Source organism: Sturnira hondurensis, unplaced genomic scaffold (genome assembly GCF_014824575.4).
Source record: "Sturnira hondurensis isolate 20B ecotype Veracruz unplaced genomic scaffold, ASM1482457v3 Scaffold0024822, whole genome shotgun sequence".
NCBI classification, from domain to species: domain Eukaryota; kingdom Metazoa; phylum Chordata; class Mammalia; order Chiroptera; family Phyllostomidae; genus Sturnira; species Sturnira hondurensis.
In genome coordinates, this window is record NW_028097453.1 from 3,573,939 (window position 1) to 3,592,677 (window position 18,739).

Consider the following 18,739-nt stretch of genomic DNA (forward strand, 5'->3'; position numbering starts at 1 on the left):
AGTCTGTGTCTAAGCAGTACCAAATGCTTTTTAATTTTCAGTCATCTTCAGATGTTTAGTATTCTATGAGCCTAATGGTAAATGCAGCAATTTTTTTTAAAAGGGTGATTAACAACTTCAAGTTTTCAGATGCATTTGTAATTTTCTAGAATCTAAATGAGACTTAAAAGAGAAGTTTGGAAAAAAAGGGAAGTTTGGAAAGAATTAAACAGGATTATTGCTGAAAAGTGTTGCACAAATTAAACTGACAGCGTTCAGGGTTCCTTTCATAGCTAGAACCAGTTCATCTGTTGTAAGACTGGAAAAACAGAAGTATACACTGGTGGATCCTGTTGGTTTTAGTCCTCGCTTTTCAAGGAAAACTTCATATTGATGTTGTACTTATTTAGGGGTAAGCTTTTCCTCATCTTTCTGTATAGTACTGACTGTATGATTGCTGCTATTCTGTTAGAAGAGTGGGAGATACAAGTACTTAAAAATATACTTTATTTGTTTTTAGAGAGAGGGGCTGGGGGGGCAAGAGAGGAGGGAGAGAAACATCAGTGTGGGAGCAATACATCGATATATTGCCTCTCCCATGCCCCCTACTGGGGACCTGGCCTGAAACCCAAGCATGTATCCTGACTGGGAATTGAACTAGCAACCCTTTGGTTCACAGGCTGGTGCCCAATCCACTGAGCCACACCAGCCAGGGCAGATTCAAGTACTTTTTAAAGAACCCTAAATGCTATTAGATTATAAAGGAGATAAATTTCAGAAATGTTACTATTTGAATCACCCTAATGGATATAGAAACCTTAGCTATGAACTTATCACATGAGTAATAAACAAAAGATTTTTCAAAATAATCCTAGAAGCTTGTCATGTATATCTTTGGGTATGATTTAAATCCATTTTCTTTTCTTTTGGTTCTTTTCAAAGGTGATAACACGCTTTATCTTCTAACAGGCAGGATAAAGCTATATAAAATGTGATGGACTCTTGAGTGGCCTTTATTTTCTTCTAATAACTTTCAATTTCTTAAACTGTGATTTTCTGTTTAAGTCTATTCAAAGATGCATTATTTTTAGAGTTCCTTCCTAGGATATAACAAAAATAGTTTCCCCCATAAAAATAGTCTTAGATTTTGAATAATTTTTCCTCATAACAGCTTATGATTTTTAGGCTTTATCATTAAAATATAAAACACTTTTTCAGTAATCAACATACTATTTTCATTAGTCAAGCACACCCAAAATTAATGTTTTAAAGTTTGGTATATCACAGTGCTATGAAAGAGAAATATTTACAATGGACTTGGAAAGTAAAAAAAAAGTGCTATGAAAGCTATTCTTTTTCTACTCTTGACTTTCCTCAATCAAAAAGTCTAATTTTTCTTTCTAATTTATCTAAATTTTGAACACTGAGATCTTCAAACTATTAGAATAAAGATTACAAGAATCAGTTAAGTCCGGAACTGTGTGGGATTTTACACACGTTAATTCAACTCCCCCAACAACTTTGCTAGGAGGGTTTTTATTTTTTTCTTCTACAAAGGAAGAAACCAAGGTTCAGAGAGATTTCCTCAATGGCCCATAAATAGTTAAGAGAGTAGTGTGTGAAGCTTAACTCCACAGCTTGGTACACTTTCAAAAGCCACAGTGATTAATACTAAGATTTATTAAGTTATTTATAAAGAGCTGAGCAGTAAGTAATGGACAGAATTAAATGATGGTGTATAGACCCATGAAAAATCAATTTTTTTAGTTAAAGTGTGAATATAAAATTTTTAATGCATAAATTCTGCTGAATTCTTTATTTTTTTTCAAAACAGGATTTTACTTTTATCAAATTATACTTTCAAATAGTCTACACAGTTTTTTTTTCCCTTTGGGTTCTATTTCAGCATCCACTGATGGAGTTGAGAATTGGATCAGAGAGTGGCAAACACTTATGTCACTGCATCGGATGGATACTGTCTCTCTGAACCGGTGCAATGCTATGGTATGTGACCCCAAAACCACAGTATAATAGTTAATAAACATTATTTAATTTAATTAAACATTTCAGTATGTTGAATAGCCACTCTCACTACTAGCTTTAATGAAATTTAAGACATTTGGGCTGGGGGAGATTATGGTTAATTACAGTTTTAATTTTAAATTAACAAATGAAGCAGAGACTTACATTATTTCATACAAGAGAAGACAATCAATTTAAAAAATCAGTAATACTAGAAAGTTGTAAGCCAGAATTAAATGTAAAGAAGAGAAAGCACAATAGTTTAGAATTGTATTCAATTTAAAAAATAGAATTAACACACAAATAGAAATTATTTTTAGGGACTAGCTGAAGCTAGTTTACATGTAAAGGCAATGTTAGTAAAGGCAATTCAATATACTGGAAATTTTAATCTTAATATGAGATTTTTACCAAAGGAAAAGAGATACAAAACATAATTCGGGAGATGATGAGAATTTTCTCCTGAAAGACTAAAGCTCCAGTGTAAATTTAATTTTAAACTGGTTTCCTTTTAGAGTTTGAACTCATTTCCTCACCAAGGGCACATCAGCCAGCATTCTGCAGTCTTGACACGCATCCAAGAAGGGCCTTCTTCTTTGAAAAAAAGTTATGTTATTTTTACTGATAGTCTTTCTTCTTATATCAGCCTGTCTTTTGTATTTATTCAACACTTTACATTGGATTGGATGCTCTGAGATTGCAAATGATTGACATGAATCAATAAACATTGTACTGTTTATCAGTCTTTGTGGTAGAATTTTGAGGGTGAGAATAGATCTAATCTCCTGTTGAGTCAGCATCAGGGACAGGATGGATATTGCTAGTTACAAAGAGCAGCTAAGTTATTTCTGGGTCCTTTGGGGCCCGTTTTCTGCGTTTAGAGTCAGTAATTCTCCTGGAGGCACAAAGGAAGTTGATGTTGGGGAGCTTCTGATAATAGTAATACAAGTAATAAGCAATAAAAAAGGATATTCATTAAACATAATTTTATATTTTATACACGCTTTTGCATATGATATTTTATTTTATTCTTACAGCAATCCTGTGAAGTATGTGAATTTATCCCTAGTGACTGGTAGTTAGAATTGCTGGACAACAGAATAAAGAAACTAGTCATTTAAATCAGGTCCACAAGAGGCAAAGGAGGGTGTTAGGGTGTATTAAATGGGCAGTTCAAACAGACTTTTTTTTTTTTGGCTTGAAATAATCACCGTTAAAGAACAAAAATTTAATTGAGTAAATTTGAAGGTCTAATTGGCTTTATTGAGTCATGAATTGGGCAGCTTGTCATCTAGCAAGCAGAGAGAAGCCCCAAGAAGGTGTACAATACGAAGGCTTTTATAGGCAGAAACTCGGTGGAACAAGAAAGTTAATAGCCAAAGAAAAGAAAAGATTATTCCTTAGGGGAAGCCAGGGGTCTTATCAGACAGCTTTCCTCAGTTTCCTTTGGGGCAGGGATGGAAAGGGTTCCTGTGAGAGACCATCTTATTGGTACTGACCGGAGTATTTCTGGCTGGCCTGTTAAGGCGACATTCGTGGAGAAGGTTGAAACCAGTTAGGTCAGATGTGAAGTCTGTGTTTGGTGTCATATGCTTGAGCACAAGGGACTCCATTTTGGGCTTATGGTTTTTAACACCCGATAACTGGTAATACTGTATTTTAGTTTCACTTTTCTTGGCTGGAGGGGTGGGATAGTTTATTAACACACCTCTTTACTGAACGGATTGCACTGAAAACAGTTGTATCCTCAACAAGGGAAATGCAGAAGATGGGGAAAGCCTTTCATTCCAAACCGGGAAATTTTCGTTTCTACTGAAGGAGGGAGACTGAATTGGGATAGAAGCCATTAGCAAGGCTAACCCCTTCTCCCAGCCCCGGAGCAGCCTCTGCCACCCTCTGGATGGCATCGTGTGTCATACATTGCGGTTCAGGTCACTGTCTGCCCCTGGTGCTGGGCAGCAGCAGGTCTGAGATATAGTGCACATATTGGACTCTGTTGAACATAAAACCCTTTGAGATTTAAAACCAATATGAAATTTTGGCTTTTTACCATTTGTTTTTTTATTTTAAAGAAACTAACTCTTGCCAGAACAAATTGGTTACCAGCTGCGTGACACTGATTTTCAAGAACCACCTCATTGCCAGTATTCTGCTGTCTAGTCCCCTCCAGCTCCACAGTCCCCTCTTTACAGTGTTGAAAGACATTTCAAATGTCTTTCAACACTGACTGGTTGGCCCCACAGTTTAGAGGCGGACAGTGTCTACTTGGTTCCTGTGAATTAAATAAATCCACTTATGTGGTTGCCCGTGATGCTGAAGATGGGTACCCGGACACGAAAAGGTCCAGACTAACTCATTCTTCCACATGAACCGAGGGACAGGAAGAACGGTATGGTTTGTGGTGATAGAGCGTCAGAATATCATAATAATGTACTTTCTTGTGAAGGTTGCAAAGGTAAGGATAAAGTTAAAGCAAAACTGAAATCCCAGTGTTTAATGAAGAGGCACAAGATTTGAGGTATGTATTCTTTTTACTGTGTGAAAAATGCAGGGAGAACTATTGATCAATCTATGGGATTGATCACAGCCCAGGTTGGCTGTGAATGTGGCTCATCACAAAATCGTAAATTTACTTAAAACATTATAAGATTTTTTGGTGATTATGTGTCATATTTAATGTGTGGCCCAAGACAACCCTTCTTCCAGTGTGGTGCAGAGGTGCCAAAAGGCTGGACACCCCTGGATACAGCACTAGGTAAACATGTTTGTTAGAAGTTCAGGGTGAAGTTTTACTGTCAGACTCTCACAACTCATCCCTCATAAGAAAGAGCCAGATGAACACCAAGGGAAATGAGGTTCCAGCTTTAAGAACAGATTAGCTGGGCTGGCATTTACTTAATCTTAAAAGGCAAGGCCTTGCTGTTAAAACCAGGTTGAAGAACAAGGCATAGTTCTGCAAACCTAAGCTGAGGTTTCTACTCCCTTTGTTGAATGAATCTAAGTCATGAAACTCCTACTCTCAAATGTGTCTACAGAAAAAGAGGGTATGTTGGGTCTCTAAGCAGGGCATTGACTAAACTTATCAGTTTCACTGCTGAGCATGAAGAGGAAAATAGCAGAGATTACTGCATAAAATGGAAAATAAAAGAGGAAGTGGGAAGAAGTTCCCTATGCATGGATTCAGGAAGTGGAAGAGAAAATGTTGAACTCCACCCCCTTGTATATACACGTGCACACAACACATGGCTCGTTCATACATCTCAGTGAAACAGACTAGCGATGCCTTTTCATCTGGGGAAGTGCTAAAATGAAGGAGGAAGAGGAATACGTTTGGAAGAATATCTCTTCCTGTAGGGGTTGAGGTAAAAATGCAAGAAGACAAAAAGAGAGGTTTTCCTCGTAGTCTTATTTTCCATAAGCACACATTCTTCCAAGGGGACCTTGAAAGACACTTCATGGAATCATGATGGTCTGTACAACATAGCTTAAAAATGTGTTTAGATAATATATTATAACCATAATAAAATAGTGGTCTTGATGTGATGGAGCTCTTTAGTTTAATTTTCAATGTGATTATTGAAAGGAACAAATGATATAGAATATATTAAACAGGAGAGGATTAAAATAATTATTCAGGAAAATGTATATTAAACCAAATCTTATTGAGGGGGGAAGAATATTAAAAAACATAGTTAACTTTAGTCTACTTGAAAGTGTGTGTGTGTATATATATATAAAAACATAAAACTTATATTTAAAATATTTTAAAAAATTTTGATGGATTTTAGGGAGATGGAGAGGTAGGGGAAAGGGGAGAGGGAGGAAGTGAGGGAGGGAGGGAGGGAGCGAGAGAGAGAAAAACAATGATTTGCTGTTCCATTTATTGATGCACTCATTGGTTGATTCTCATATGTGCCTTGACTGGGTATTGAACCTGCAATCTTGGCGTATCAGGATGATGGTCTAACCAACTGAGCTACTGGGCCAGGGCTTGAAGGTATATATTAATAAAAATAAATAACTAAAAGCACCTAATAGTAAAATGAAAATTTTTTTGTTATTAGTTTTTCTTGGCATAGTATATACCACACTAAAAATGTGGTATATAGTTGTAAGAATGGTGGTCCCTGTGAAATGGCCGTGAACATGTGTAGAAAATGTCAAGTGTAGACTGAGAAAGTGTTAAGCAGTAGGAATGTTGGCAGAATGTAAATGGCATTTTTTTAAGGGAGTTTTAGTTTATCTTACGAGAACTTAATATATTCGTTAGGTTGTGATTTTGGAGTAAAAGTTGACTGGATTTAAGCTATTTCTCTAACATCTGCTAAATTAGAATAGTTAGTTACCAATCCAGGTAATTATTTTCATAAATCCTGTTCTATACTATATTGCTCTAATATTGGTGATAATCACACTCTCTTAATTGGAAATCCTTGTATTTTTATAGTACTTAACCTAAAATTATGTAATGCATCTGGAAGGAGCAGAATTTCCATGAGAAGTTTCCCTTCTCAGTCTTGTATCTCTAGGAGCCTACATCAGATCTGGGTATGTAAAGCCTACTAACAATTCACATGTAGGGGTCAAAATTCAACTCAATGGGCAGAAGAGTTCCTAAGTTTTTTGAGTTCCTTCCATCCATATTCACTGTCTTTTTAGCTTAATCAATCACATGATATCATTTGATACGGTAGTAATATGAAGATTTGCATTATTTCCTCAGTTTCTTCTGTTCCCTAGGGCTCAAAATTTCATGGTAACTTTAAAATTAATTTTTCTCTGGTTGTATTCCCCAAGCTCTCTCAAAGAACCTATTTATAACTATTCTGGGCTTAGGGTACTTTTAAAAATGTTGCTAAGAGATTTTAAAATTACATGAATTTAGTTATTATTTCGTCGAATGAAATGAACTGAACTTCAGATTTTGCTGTAATAGAAAATGGAAATTAGAAGTAAAAACTCAGTTTGCATAATAACATGGTTGTCTGTAGTTGCAGACTGTTTGCTTTCCCAGGCTTCATATCTCATATCGTTATTCTACCCAATATAAAAATTAATTATTACAGTATCAAAGGACTGGAATGACAGCACTCCACTAATGTAACCTGACCTGAGACCGAATGGGAAAGTGTTTTGGAGTGTTATGTAGATTTATAAAAACCCAATTTATTGCCCTTGTTATAGAACTAATTTGATCAAATAAAATGTACTCACTGAACCCTGAAAAAAATTGATTTTTCTCTATAGAGTACTATTAATATTTTCCTGTCTAATCTAGCCTTATGCAAACTCTTCTTCTCTTGTATGTTTAGGGGAAGGGGACATTTTAGGATAGTAAAAACCTCTATTTTCCCTTCTACACTGTTTCTAAATGCAAAAAAAAGTTTATTTTGTTTGCTTTAATCAATCAGGTGGGTAAAACTATACATATTTTAAAATATTATTCAAATGATTTCAAAAACTTATGCTTAGGATAACCAATGTAATTTGTTGTAGGTTTTATTTTTGGAAATAAATTGTTTTTGTTTTTTAGATAAAACACGAAACACAAAATTTGCTATGCAATATAGATAAATCGAGCCACTGTTGCCTAAAACTCAGCTATCTACTTACATGTACAGATAACTCACTGTAAAAATAAATTCTACAAGGCTAAAATATATTTAATTTGCTCTTGCTATAGGAAAGTATTATTATCCATTTCTGATGAAAGTGCCCCCAAATATTGCCATGTGGAATCAAAAATTTTATTTAGATTTGAAATTACATGTTGTGATTATTCTAAGGGAACATTTGAAATTTATACCATAACTAAACAAATAACATAAAATGTCAAATCCTATACTTGAAAATTATCTATTTTCAAACAGTTATGTGATTTTTTCCCATAAAGGATTTAAAAATTGGCCGAATGAGGATGAGACTGCATTACGGAAGAGATGGAAAACTGAAGTCATGTTCCTTCATGGGGCCCAACTTTACAGAGAATGCTTTACATCAGCTTCTGAAAGTAAAAAGGCCGATGAACTCAATCTTAATGTTACTAGTTACTACCACATTTAGCAACAAATTTATAATATCGAGCTATTCTTATATTTTAATTTAATTTTACTAGTTAGGGTAGCAAGAAGTACTTTATACTAGCTGTTTATAATATTCCACTTTATTGGTCTAACTTCTGCTTTTTTTGGAATTTTTTAATAAAGATTTTATTCACTTATCTTTAGAGGGGAAGGGAAGGAGAGAGGGAGAGAAATATCAATGTATGGTTGCCTCTCGTGTGTCCCCCACTGGGAACTGGCCTGCAACCCAGGCATGTGCCCTGACTGGGAATCGATTGGTTTGCAGGTCTGCACTCAATCCACTGAGCTACACCAGCCAGGGCCTCAGTTTTCTTAAAGAGTAAAATGAGTGACACTTGATCATCCTTTCCAGATCAAAATTTTTGTCATTTTAGAAGAAATTAGTATGTCTGATAGACTAAATTTATACAAAACAAAATGGGTTATTTAAAAATATAACTACCCTGGCTGGTGTAGCTCAGCCATTGAGCACAGGCCTGTGAAGCAAAGGGTCGCTGGTTCGATTCCCAGCCAAGGCACATGAGGGGGCACATGAGAGGCAACCACACATTGATGTTTTTCTCCCACTCTTTCTCCTTCCTGTCCCCACTCTCTAAAAATAAATAAATAAAATAGTAAAAAATATGACTAAATTCCTTTGGAAAGGCAACAAGTATATTACATCCATGGAGAACATTAGGAAACAGTCAGTATGTTCAAAACGCAACTCATCTTACTGCTCAAATGTGGTACTTATTGTATTTAGTCTCCCAAGCCTGAAACCAGGCAGTCACCTTAGACTCTTCTCTTTCGCTGCTCACTATTATAAAATCATCAGATCCTATTCATTTTAGTTCCTGGCTTCCGTATTTGAGATCTCTTCATCTACATTACCACCGTCTTGGCTCAGGTCCTGATATCTCACCCAGTGTATTGAAACTATATCTGTAACTCCAGTCTCATGAGCCATTTTCATACCACAAATTTTCACCTGAACTTGCTCATGACCCCCTTTTTGCTCAAAAACTTTCAAGATTCCCATCTCTGGGCACTAAAATCCAAGTCTTTGCAAGGTCTTCATATGTCCCTTGCCATTTCCCACTTCGTCCTCACAACCTAACACCACGCTTCCTGGACCCACTCACTGTAGGACAACTCCACTCTCCCAATTCCAGCGCCCGTGCCTCCTTCCCTTCCGCCAGGACTACGCTTTCCCCGCTTGCCTGTCTATCCAACTTTCTGTTCACCCTTTTGTTCTTTCCAAAACTAGTAACAGCAGCATAGCACGCCACGCAGCCTCCCCTGACCCCACAAACCACTGTGAACGCCACCTTCCCTAGGTCCTAAGGACTCCTTAAAAATTAGCACCTCTATATGATAACATCTGGTTATAACTGTTTGCATATCTGTTTCCTTCCTAAAACCGAGCTCTTGGAATACAGAGGTGGCTTTTTCACGCTCACTTCCCATCTATCACAGCACCTGAGAGGCTTCCTAGCATTTTTTGACAACTGCAGAGGCTTAAAGAATGTAAAGTATAAACAGCAACAGAATCTGGGATGGAATTGTTACTAACGAGGAAATCTCGCGAGATGACGGTCTCGCGATCTCAGCACACTCACGTGGCTGACCGTTATTGACGGTTATTTAGCCGTTAGACCGCTGCCCGCCCCTCCCCCGCCCCGTGCCCTGCTGGCCACGCAGGTGGAAAGGTTTCCCGCCTTTTCCTAGGTTCGGAGGCTCTCGTGGGTTCTTTTCGCTTCCCTCCTAGGTGGCAGGTGGAGGCTCGCGTGGGCTTTAAAGGTATCACGGGGCAGGTGTACCGGGTTCCTCCTGCGGGACGGAACCGGAGCTGGGCCTTGTCTTTCCCCGAAGGCGGCCTTCTGGGTGTTGGGCCCGGCGCTAAACAGCTCCTCCCCGTGGGGCGATGCCGTGTAACGCGGCCGGTGGTTGTGGGCTCGGGCTTTCTTTACAGGTGGTCACAGCGTGATGCCAAGTTCGAGTTTCTGGCTCATCTCCGTCGTCATTGCAGCCGCTGGTGGGGGAGGGGCCATGGGAGGAATGGGGGTGCTTCCGCTGGGCCCACCTGGGCGACCGGCGACGCCGCGGGCTTGCACTGGAGCCGAGGACCCATCTGTTCCTTCAGATGGCTAATGAGCATACAGACATCGCCATTTGGAATAAAGAAAATGGTGCATTAGTGCAACAGTGCAAAATACCCCCCTCCTGCCCGCTTTGGGGCTCTAGGTGGCCCGACCGCCCGGAGACATGGAAAAGCAGAAGCCCTTCACGCTGTTTGTCCCGCCGAGACTCGGCAGCAGCCAGGTGTCTGCCGTGAAACCGCAGGCCTTGGGAGGAGAGTCTAATTTCTTCAAGGTAGATTTGCACCGGAAACTTGAATTTGACTGTAATTAACTTTAGGCAAAGGAGTCCAAATGTGCTTTCGTAGTGGTGACATTTTTGTAAGTGTTTCTGTTGCGTTTCTATTGATTTACCCCCAATAGCATCCTTGGAACGAAGAGGGAGCATTCCTAATGGGCGTGGGCATCACTCAAAGAACTCATCCCCGTGGTGTCAGGGCGCTGCAGACAGGATGGAACCTTCCTATTTTAAACTCCTTTTCTCCCTTAAGTGATTAGGGGCAACGTATGGGACATATACCATGATACAATAAAGTATAAATCAGGAGAATCTTAAGAAGAAGGAACATTAAGAACGCTGGGACAAATATGTCGACATACTAGTAAGATGTGACTGAGCTTCAGATTTGCCTCTGAGCTTCCTGGTCGACAGGATAAAAAGGGAAACGCATTTATATAGTAGAGTTTCTTAGGCGAAACAGAGCTTTTTCTACTAAATTACTTAAAAATTTTCTTAGGTTGAACCTTATACTGGAAGTGGAATGAAACAATGAATATTTAAATTTTTGTTTGCTGTAGGAAAATTCTTATGTCTCTCTAGCCAAGAATGTAATATTAAAATGCTATATAGCAAAGATAATTCTCAGTTATATCAAGGGAAAGATTATAATGAAATTGAAGACAACTAATATTGTGTGCTACTAGTAATTTTAACTTTGAATACTTACAAAGCATGTATTGCATAATTGATAATTTAGCTTCATCTTATATGTGAAAATAGTAATTGCATTTTTTGCTTTGTTTGCATAGCAAAAGCATTTGATATTTTAAACAATATATGTAAGTAAATGTTAAATAATTTATAAATACAGTCATTTCTTTAAGTAGATGTACCATAGTTTGCTGTGTATAATGCACACTTTTTTGCCGAAATTCTTGAGGGAGAAATAAGGATGTGCATTATACACACATAGAACTAATTCTATATCTATATAAATGTTTTTAATTCTTTTATTTATGCTTATACATTAAAAGTGGAACTCTAGAAAGCAATAACAGTATCATATGCAAATTCAATTTTTATATGCAAAAATAACACCCTGGAATACAATAGTTGGTTTTGTTTCTAAATATAAATAAATAAATAATTGAATTAAAAAAATCTTTTCCTGGAAGTTTGGGCCAGAAACCTCATGTGCGTTATACACAACAAAATAGGGTATATTACATATGTAATTATGCATTACGCTGCTTGTTATCAGAGTGGTATGGGGCACTATGTTGAAGAACTTCTTTGTGTTTCTAGAACTTCAGCAAAAATGTTGAAGATGATACTGGTTTTCCATTTGCGATGACTAATCTCTCTAAAAAAGGAGAAAACACTGATTCAGGTAGGAGACTGGGAAGGTAATATATCATCTTACAATGAAGCATTTTTAAAGTACACATTACTAGATATCGAAAATATAACAAATATTACATTGATAGTCTTGACATTAAAGCTAGATATAATACTTAATATAAAAAATAAGATGTTGGCATATTTAATACCAGTTGCCTTTTATCTTGCAGGTGCTACTTTACAAAAAGTGAACTTTTTGCCCATGCTTGAACAGGTCAGTTAAATATAGTGCCTGCAGATATAATCTGTTTAGGTATCCAACTGCATCTTCGAAAAAGGAAACAAAAATTCTGTAGTAATTGGATTTATAGTCTTTAGCATTTAATTGCTACTTTTTAGAAACTCTGATCAGAAATATTTTCTTACAGGAAACATTTATTCATTTTCTAGGTTGATAATTCTGACAGTTGTCACTACCAGGAAGGACTAAAAGACTCTGATTTTGAGGTCAGAAGATTTTTCATACACATGAAATTTCTTGTAATTAGAATATCATTTATTATTACTTGTATATATTTTTCTTGTGAAACTTCAAAAGAAATATTTGGTTATGTTCTAAAGTATACCCTTGTTTTTTTCTCTCTCTTTGTTTTTCTTTTAAAATTGCCAAAACACCAGGTTTCTGTATTTTCCTGGGTTATAATGGCATCTGCTTTTTAGGGGCAATTTTATTTTAAACCATAGAAATTAAGAATAGAAGAGAGGAGATGGATACAAAATGTGAAAGGGCTGAGAATCAAGCCAGTATTTTACAATCTTTTTATTACTAGGTATGATTGTTTGGCTGGTTTATTGTCTAAGAACTTTGTAGGACAAGCAATACTTTTTTATTTTAGTTGTAAATGTTCTTACAAATGGCACATAGATGTCTTTAAAATAAAGGGAAATTCCATGGCCTAAGAAACTGCTATATGCTTGTTGCTGTGGTTATAGTATCACAGAATTTAAAAGTATGGCACTTACTTATATATTTTGATGACAGAGAGCATCTGTGGGTGGAGATCAGTATCACTTTTTGAAAAACAAACTCTGGTATTTACCTTATAATGTGGAAATGGATAACGCAGGAAATCCAAACAAAATCTCAGGTTAAATGAAGGTTAAATCTTGTGTTCACTCTTATTTTTCTTGTCATTGTAACACTTTATGCCCTGTAGTCAATCCTGAAACTGTTTATATAACCAAAATGTTTCAAGGCCATTGTTATGATTTATAGATTTCTTGTAGAGTGATTTATTTTAGCTTTTAACTAGTCAGATTTTCTCATTGACTAAAATATTTCTAATATTTTAGAAATATTTCTGGCTTAGGTACATTTTGAAGTTACTTGATTGTATGCAGCAAGGGATAACTTAGTCAAATGACCAGTAACTTTAGTGAAGTAGCTAGGACTGCCTGAATAATGCAGAAAAGTTAATGTGGCTTTGTGTATGCTATTAGGGCATAAATTGAGAGATTTGGTCTCAACTATTAAGATGCTACTACTCATGGATATTTTCAGTAGATAGAAATAGTTTGGTTATACTAAAATTTTGAACAATTAACAATCTTTGAAAACTTGTTTTAATAGAATTCAGAGCCAATGAGCAGACTATATTCAAAACTGTATAAGGAGGCTGAAAAGATTAAGAAGTGGAAAGTGAGTGTAGAATCTGAACTGAAGCAGAAAGAAAATAAGTTGCAAGAAAACAGAAAGATAATTGAAGCACAGAGGAAAGCCATTCAGGAACTACAGGTATAAGAATTGGAATGGAGAATGTAGTATAGTTAATCTCATCATAATGCTATTTAAAGTAGAGTATTATTTCAGGGTAAGTTGCATTTATCTTGTTTCATTGATGTAGATTTTAAAGGTAGGGCTTTTTTGAAGTTTCATTGAAGTTGCATTTCAATTTTAGGATGAGCACACAGGAGAAGATTACACAAAATAATGCAAATTATTAGGGAAATAATATATCACTTTAAATAAATATTGATTTAATGGTTCTAATTTATTTTTATTTATTTTATTTTTAAGGTTTTTTATTTGTTTATCTTTAGAGGGAAAGGGAAGGAGAGAGGGAGAGAAATATCAATGCATGGTTGCCTCTCCTGCGTCCCCTGCCGGCAACTGGCCTGCAACCCAGGCATGTGCCCTGACTGGGAATCGAACCGCGATACTCTGGTTTGCAGGCCCGTGCTCAATCCACTGAGCTACATCAGCTGGGGCTCTATTTTTATTTTTATTCCTATTACTGATGATATTTTATTTTATATAAATCTTTTACTATATTGGAATATGACATTTATAGATAAAACTTTAAATTCGAAACTTTAGCTTTTATTTTATAGGATAGTGATAGAAAAATGTTGAGAAAATGCAACAGTGGGTTAGAACAAAGATAAAACAGCATTTTAAAATTGTTTAGGGAAGATAAAATTGCATTAAAATATTGTTGGATATTTTTGGAGATAATTCAGCAAAATTGATTTTAGATTGATGAAAGTGAGACCTTCGAAGAGAATTCTTGCAGACTGTTATAGCATGTTAGCAAAGAAACATTGCTTTTGCTTTGTTTGTGTAGCAGAAGTATTTGATATTTTAAACACTATACATACACGTTAAAGGATATACAATTATTGTCACTTCTTTAAGCAGATGTGTATTACATATGTAATTACATATTACATTGCTTTTTATTATACATGTTTATTTTGCTAAGCCAAATGTGATGACCTATTCTTCTGTTTTATAAATTAGTTTGAAAATGAAAAAGTAAGCTTGAAATTAGAAGAAGGAATTCAGGAAAATAAAGATTTAATAAAAGAGTAAGTAATAATTCAGTGAATTTGTTCTTTCCAAATTTATTGTTAAAATAATTTATAAAAATGTACTGAGCATTTCCTGTTACACATGCAGAATTCTACACAGGTGCTGTGGGGAGATGAAGACATACTGTTTTTACATTCTTGCAGTTGGTAAACTGTGGTCACTGATTGCTAATAACGTTTCCATTTTTAAAATGTCAGGCAGGAGATACCGTTACTTGGTTTCAAAAAGTCTCCTGATAATCCTGTATTTACAACTGCCTATGTATATTGTCTTCTTTTGTGTTTGACTATTGTTTTTGCCCTACTGCAAAATAGGGCTCAACTGAGTTCCAACCTAATTCTCACTCTCAAATTCCTATTTTTGCCAGTGGCCCAGTGATTCTTCCATTTACTTTGGCTTAAAACTTTAGTATCATCTTTGATTTTTCCTTTCCTTTGTTCTAGACAATAGCTAAGCCTTATTTTATACATTACCACCTCATTCAGATTATACCATGTAGAATTTAATAGAAAAATGTAATTGTTTCATGTATATCTGCCACGTAAATGTTGAAGAGTTAGAAAGGAATGTATGGGTCCATGTAGAGCGCTGAATTAGTTTATTCCTTACTTGCTCTAAGTTAAACATGCTAAACATGGTTTAGAAGCCTATCACTTGTCAGTGAAGTTGCTAAGTGAAAAATACTATTACAATGGACTTTTTTATTCCAGTTGAAAGACAATCTAACTTCCTAGATAAAATTTAAATGTTAGATCTTAATGTTTTCCCTGAAGTTTGGTTATAGGGGCAAGGGAGAGAGAAGAGAGAGTTTCTAACATTGTATGCCTAGTGTATGTTTGGTACATCCCGGTCACTTTTATATGGGTGAGTGAATGAGTTCCTAAAGTACCTTCTAAGATCCTGACTCATGTCTCCCCAAACCCTTGGAATTTCCTAAGTGTTGAGAGTGACAGTGTGTCTCTTACCATGTTAATAATCTGACTTTTGGACCCTGAGGATGGGATTGGTTGCCAGGAGGATCATCCAGGGGATTAGAGGGTTAGAACGTTGTCTTCCTCTCCCCATTACCACCTGCAGAGAGGGAAGAGGATGTGGAGTTGAATCAGTTGCCAATGACCAATGATTTAATCAGTCACGATAGTCTAATGAAGCCTCCAAAAACCCCAGAATGATAGTGTTCAGAGATCTTCCCAGTCAGTAAACACTTGAAAATTTGGGGAGAAAGCATGGAAGCTCTACATCCTTTTCCTGTACTTTGCCCTATGCATCTTTTCCATCTGACTGTTTCTGATTTATATACTTGTATGATAAACCAGTAATCTGATCATGAAATTGTTTCTCTGAGTTCTGGAAGCCATTCTGGAAATTAATAAAACCTAAGGAGGAGGTCTTTGGAACCTCTGATGTATATAGCCAGTGGGTCAGAGGCACAGGTAACAATCTTGGCTCGCCACTGGTGTCTGAAGTCTTAAGGAGTAGGTTGTGTTTATTGAAGAGGCTGTCCTTTTCCCATTGTATATTCTTGACTGCTTTGTCATCAGTATATTATTGTCCGTATATGCTTGAGTTTTTTCCTGGGTTCTCTATTCTGTTCCATTGATCTATATGTTTATTTTTATGTCAATACCATACTGTTTCTTAAAAAGTGACTTTAGGGGAGAAAGAGAGAGTCGGGGGAGACATTGATTTGTTGTTCCACTTATTTGTGTGTTTACTGGTCAATTCTTTTATGTGCCCTGACTGGGGATTGAAACCACAACTTTGGTGTATAGGGATGATGTTAGAATCATCCAACTTAGCTACCCAGCCAGGGCACCATACTGTTTTGATTACTATAGCTTTGCAATATAGCCTGAAATCAGGAAGTGTGATGGATCCGGCTTTATTCTTTCTCAAGATTGTTTTGGCTTTTCAGGGTCTTCTGATTTATATGGTTCCATATGAATTGTATGACTAATTGTTTTATTTCTGTGGAAAATGCTGTTGGGATTTTCATAGGGATTGCGCTGAATCTCTAGATTGCTTTGGCTAGTGTGGACATTTTAACATATTAATTATCCTAATCCATGAGCACAGAATATTTTTCCATTTATTTCTGTCTTCTTCAGTTTCTTTAATCAGTGTCTTATAGTTTTCAATGTATAGGTCTTTCACCTCCTTTGTGAAATTTATTACTAGGTATCTTAGTCCTTTTGATGCATTTGTAAATGGGATTGTTTTCTTAATTAGTTTATAGAAATGCAGCTGAAGTTTGTATATTAATTTTGTATCTTGCAACTTTACTGAGTTTATTTACTCTAATTTTTTGGGGGGGTGGAATATTTAGGGTTTTCTAAGATAACATACCATCTGCTAATAGTGACAGTTTTACCTCTTCCTTTTCTATTTGAATACCTTTTATTTCTTTTTCTTGCCTAATTGCTCTGACTAGGACTTCTAATACTACATTGAATTAAAGTGGTAAGATTAGGCATCTTTGTCTCATTTCTGACCTTAAAGAAAAAGCTTTTCACTTTGAGTATGTAGATTTATTAAAAATGGCCTTTATACTGTTTAGGTACCATTCCCTCTATACCCACTTTATTGAGATAAAAAAAAACTTTTCATTGTTGTTCAGTTATAGTTGTCCCCATTTTCCCCCCATTACTCTCCCCTCCCACATTAAATCCCCCCCACCATGTTGTCCTTGTCCATGGGTCCTTTATACATGTTCCTTGGCCACCCTTACCCTTCTTTCCTCAGTTATCCCCCTCATCCCTCCCCTCTGGTCACTGTCAGTTTGTTCTTTATTTCCATGTCTCTGGTTCTGTTTGCTAAGTGCTATAGTTGTAAGTTTGTTGTCATTTTACTGTTTGTATTTTTTATCTTCTTTTTCTTAGATAAGTCCCTTTAACATTTCATATAATAAGGGTTTGGTAATGATGAACTCTTTTAATTTGACCTTATCTGGGGAGCACTTTATCTGCTCTTTCATTCTAAATGATAGCTTTGCTGAATAGAGTCATCTTGAATGTAGGTCCTTGCCTTTCATGACTTGGAATACTTCTTTCCAGCCCCTTCTTGCCTGAAAGATTTCTTTTGAAAAATCAAAAGCTAACAGTCTTATGGGCACTTCTTTGTAGGAACTGCTGCTTTTAAGATTCTCTCCTTTTCTTTCATCTTGGGTAATGTAATTATGATATGCCTTGGTGTGTTCCTCCTTGGATCCAACTTCTTTGGGACTCTCTCAGCTTCCTGGACTTCCTGGAAGTCTATTTCTTTTGCCAGATTGGCGAGTTCTCCTTCATTATGTTTTCAAATAAATTTTAAATTTCTTCCTCTTCTTCTTCTCCTTCTGGCCCCCCTATGACTTGGATGTTGGAACATTTAAAGTTGTCCTGGAGGTTCCTAAACCTGTCCTCATTTTTTTGGATTCTTGTTTCTTCATTCTGTTCTGGCTGAATGTTTCTTCTGATCCAAACTGTTGATCTGAGTCCTATTTCCTTCCCTTCACTGTTGGTTCCCTGTACATTTTCTTTTATTTCACTTTTTATAGCCTTCACTTCTTCCTCTATTTTGCAACCATACTGAACCATTTCTGTGAGCATCCTGAAAACCAGTGTTTTGAACTCCGCATCTGATAGGTTGGCTATCTCTTCATTGCTTAGTTGTATTTTTTTGGAGCTTTGACCTATTCTTTCATTTGGGCCATATTTTTTTTTGTCTCGGTGGGCCTGTTATGTTGTAAGGGATGAAGTCTTAGGTATTTGCCAGGACAGGGCAACCCACATTGCTGTATGTGGTGCTGTATGTGGGAGAGGGGTTCCAGAGGGAACAATGCTGCTTGCTCAGCTCTCAGAGGGCTTTCGGTCACTGAAAAGTGACTGAAAGTAGTTCTGCTACCCACAAGCAAATTGGGCCCTTTGGTGCTGATTCCCATGTGGGTTGGTTTGTGTTAATTCTAGGACCCTGTGGGTCGCTCCAAGGAACTCTCCAGTGAGGGTGGGAGTTTCTTCCACCACCACAACTGCCACAGGTTTTTTCGGCCAGAAAATTTGAAGCTTCATTTCCCCATGCTGGAACTCTGGGTTGCGCAGTGTATCTTGCTTCCCAGGTATTTCTC

General features: G+C 36.6%; 1 protein-coding gene across 2 annotated transcripts in view; it reads left to right on the forward strand.

Annotated features, from left to right (window-relative positions):
• The first annotated feature begins 10,331 nt into the window (after positions 1-10,331).
• Positions 10,332-18,739, forward strand: part of SYCP1 (synaptonemal complex protein 1) — an 88,112-nt gene continuing 79,704 nt past the window's right edge. For both annotated transcript variants that reach the window (XM_037038835.1, XM_037038836.1), the window contains exons 1-6: positions 10,332-10,439; positions 11,730-11,814; positions 11,996-12,039; positions 12,216-12,272; positions 13,396-13,560; positions 14,566-14,633. In XM_037038835.1, the coding sequence (XP_036894730.1) occupies positions 10,332-10,439; positions 11,730-11,814; positions 11,996-12,039; positions 12,216-12,272; positions 13,396-13,560; positions 14,566-14,633 (527 nt within the window). The remainder of the gene's footprint in view (positions 10,440-11,729; positions 11,815-11,995; positions 12,040-12,215; positions 12,273-13,395; positions 13,561-14,565; positions 14,634-18,739) is intronic.